General features: G+C 33.8%; 1 protein-coding gene across 1 annotated transcript; it reads right to left on the reverse strand.

Moving 5' to 3' along the window:
• Positions 1 to 967: 967 nt before the first annotated feature.
• On the reverse strand, positions 968 to 1,303 carry LOC110866511. Its single transcript, XM_022115659.1, has one exon. It carries the CDS (start codon positions 1,301 to 1,303, stop codon positions 968 to 970), a length of 336 nt encoding a protein of 111 aa, XP_021971351.1.
• Between the last annotated feature and the right edge of the window lie 624 nt (positions 1,304 to 1,927).

The raw sequence follows: 1,927 nt of genomic DNA on the forward strand, positions 1-1,927 counted from the left end.
AATTGTTCAACAATTGTTTCTTTGCCATTTTTGTTTGAAGTAATTTGAAGATATTCAATATTTTGTTCAGATATTGTTTTTAGGTGGTAACCATTTTTTCGAATATCTTTAAAGCTAAGTAAATTTCTTCTGGATTTACTTGAATATAATGCATTATCAATAGTTAGTTGGGTACCCGAAGATAATATTATGTGTGCTCTGCCGGAGCCTTCGATAAGGTTACTGACACCAGATATAGTACTAATCGGTGTCTCTGCCGGAGACAACTCAGAGAAAAATTTCATATCTTTGAGAATAGTGTTAGTACTACCGCTGTCTACCAGACATTCATCACCAATAATAGCTCTACTGGAGCTAGTATACATATTTCTTCAGGAAATAAAAATAAATAAAGTTAATGAAAAGAAGTAAAATGAAACATTGCAAGAGTTTCAAATGAAACGTAAAACATAAAAGGTACATTATCATCAATCAGATTAGTTTCAGCATTCTTTCCTTTTTATCTTTCATTATACGTTGAGATGCCTCAAAGAGGTGTTTAAGAGTGCGACATGTGCGGGACCAATGATTTGACATCCCACATTTATAATAAATGTCGCTTTGGTTCCCGCTACTTTTCCCTTTTGAAGGTCGCCCTGTACTATGTCGACTCGATGCACCACTGCTATTTTTAGTGTTCTGGGACTCTCGATGCCATGTGTATCTCCGTCCTCGACCATGACCACGACCTCTGCTGGGGCCGCGGCCTCTACCTCGTCCGCTTTGATAATTGGCCACATTCGCTTCAGGGAATGGGCTTGCACCGGCAGGTCGCGATTGATGATTTTGTAGTAGGAGCTTGTTGTTTTGCTCCGCGACCAGAAGACATGATATCAATTCAGAATACTTAGTAAATTGACGTTCCCTGTATTGCTGCGACAGGAGCAGATTTGAGGCATGGAACGTTGAGAAAGTTTTTTTTTTTCAATCATGTCTTAAAATCCTGTAGTCGTAAATGAAGCCATTCATAGCGGGCTTTGGGGAGTAGGACCAACTTCTGGTGGTCAAAACGTTCTTTGATGTTTGTCCATAATTCAAGAGGGTCCTCAACAGTTAGATATTCCCGCTTTAGATCTTCGTGAAGATGATGGCGAAGGAATATCATAGCTTTTGCTTTATTTTGAGGTGAGGTCTGATTATCAACATTAATTGTTTCCCCCAAATTATTTGCCGTCAAATGGATTTTAGCATCAAGAGTCCACGGGAGGTAGTTATTGCCCGAGATGTCAAGTGCGGTGAATTCAAGCTTTGATAAGTTCGACATTTTTTTTTTATAAAGGAAAAAGACATGTGTTTAATAACAAGCATGTGTATATAATGGATACTATAAGAGAACTTCGGGTTCTTTATAATTAGAACTTCGGGTTCTATTCAAGAAAACAATTTTTATATAGTAGTGATGAGTTTATATATATATATATATATGTATATATTTCATAAAATTAATATCACACCAAATTTGTTGATATTATGTTATTAATATATTAATTAATATACAATTGATATTCACATAGCAGTATTAATCTCAAATAAATATAATACTATTGATATAATACAGATATACCAGACAACAACTTTGTATATGAAAATAATATTATTGTTAAACATAATAGTATATTAGATGGTAATTCCGTAATTTGTACGATTATTAAAAAAACATGAAGTTAAATATAATTATATTTATAAACTAATAGAACATGGTTTCCAGCAAAAACCTTGGAAACATAAATCTGCCAAAGTTACTATTCTTTTCATTATAAGATTTGTATGTGTACGGTCCTCAAAAATTTCGATTCTCAAAAAAAAAAAAATGATTACCACTCTTCATCTTCATCACATACAACTTATGGAAAAAAGAAGAAAAAAAAAACTAATCGGAGAAAAACCC

The sequence above is a fragment of the Helianthus annuus genome, chromosome 7, assembly GCF_002127325.2.
Source record: "Helianthus annuus cultivar XRQ/B chromosome 7, HanXRQr2.0-SUNRISE, whole genome shotgun sequence".
Taxonomy (NCBI): domain Eukaryota; kingdom Viridiplantae; phylum Streptophyta; class Magnoliopsida; order Asterales; family Asteraceae; genus Helianthus; species Helianthus annuus.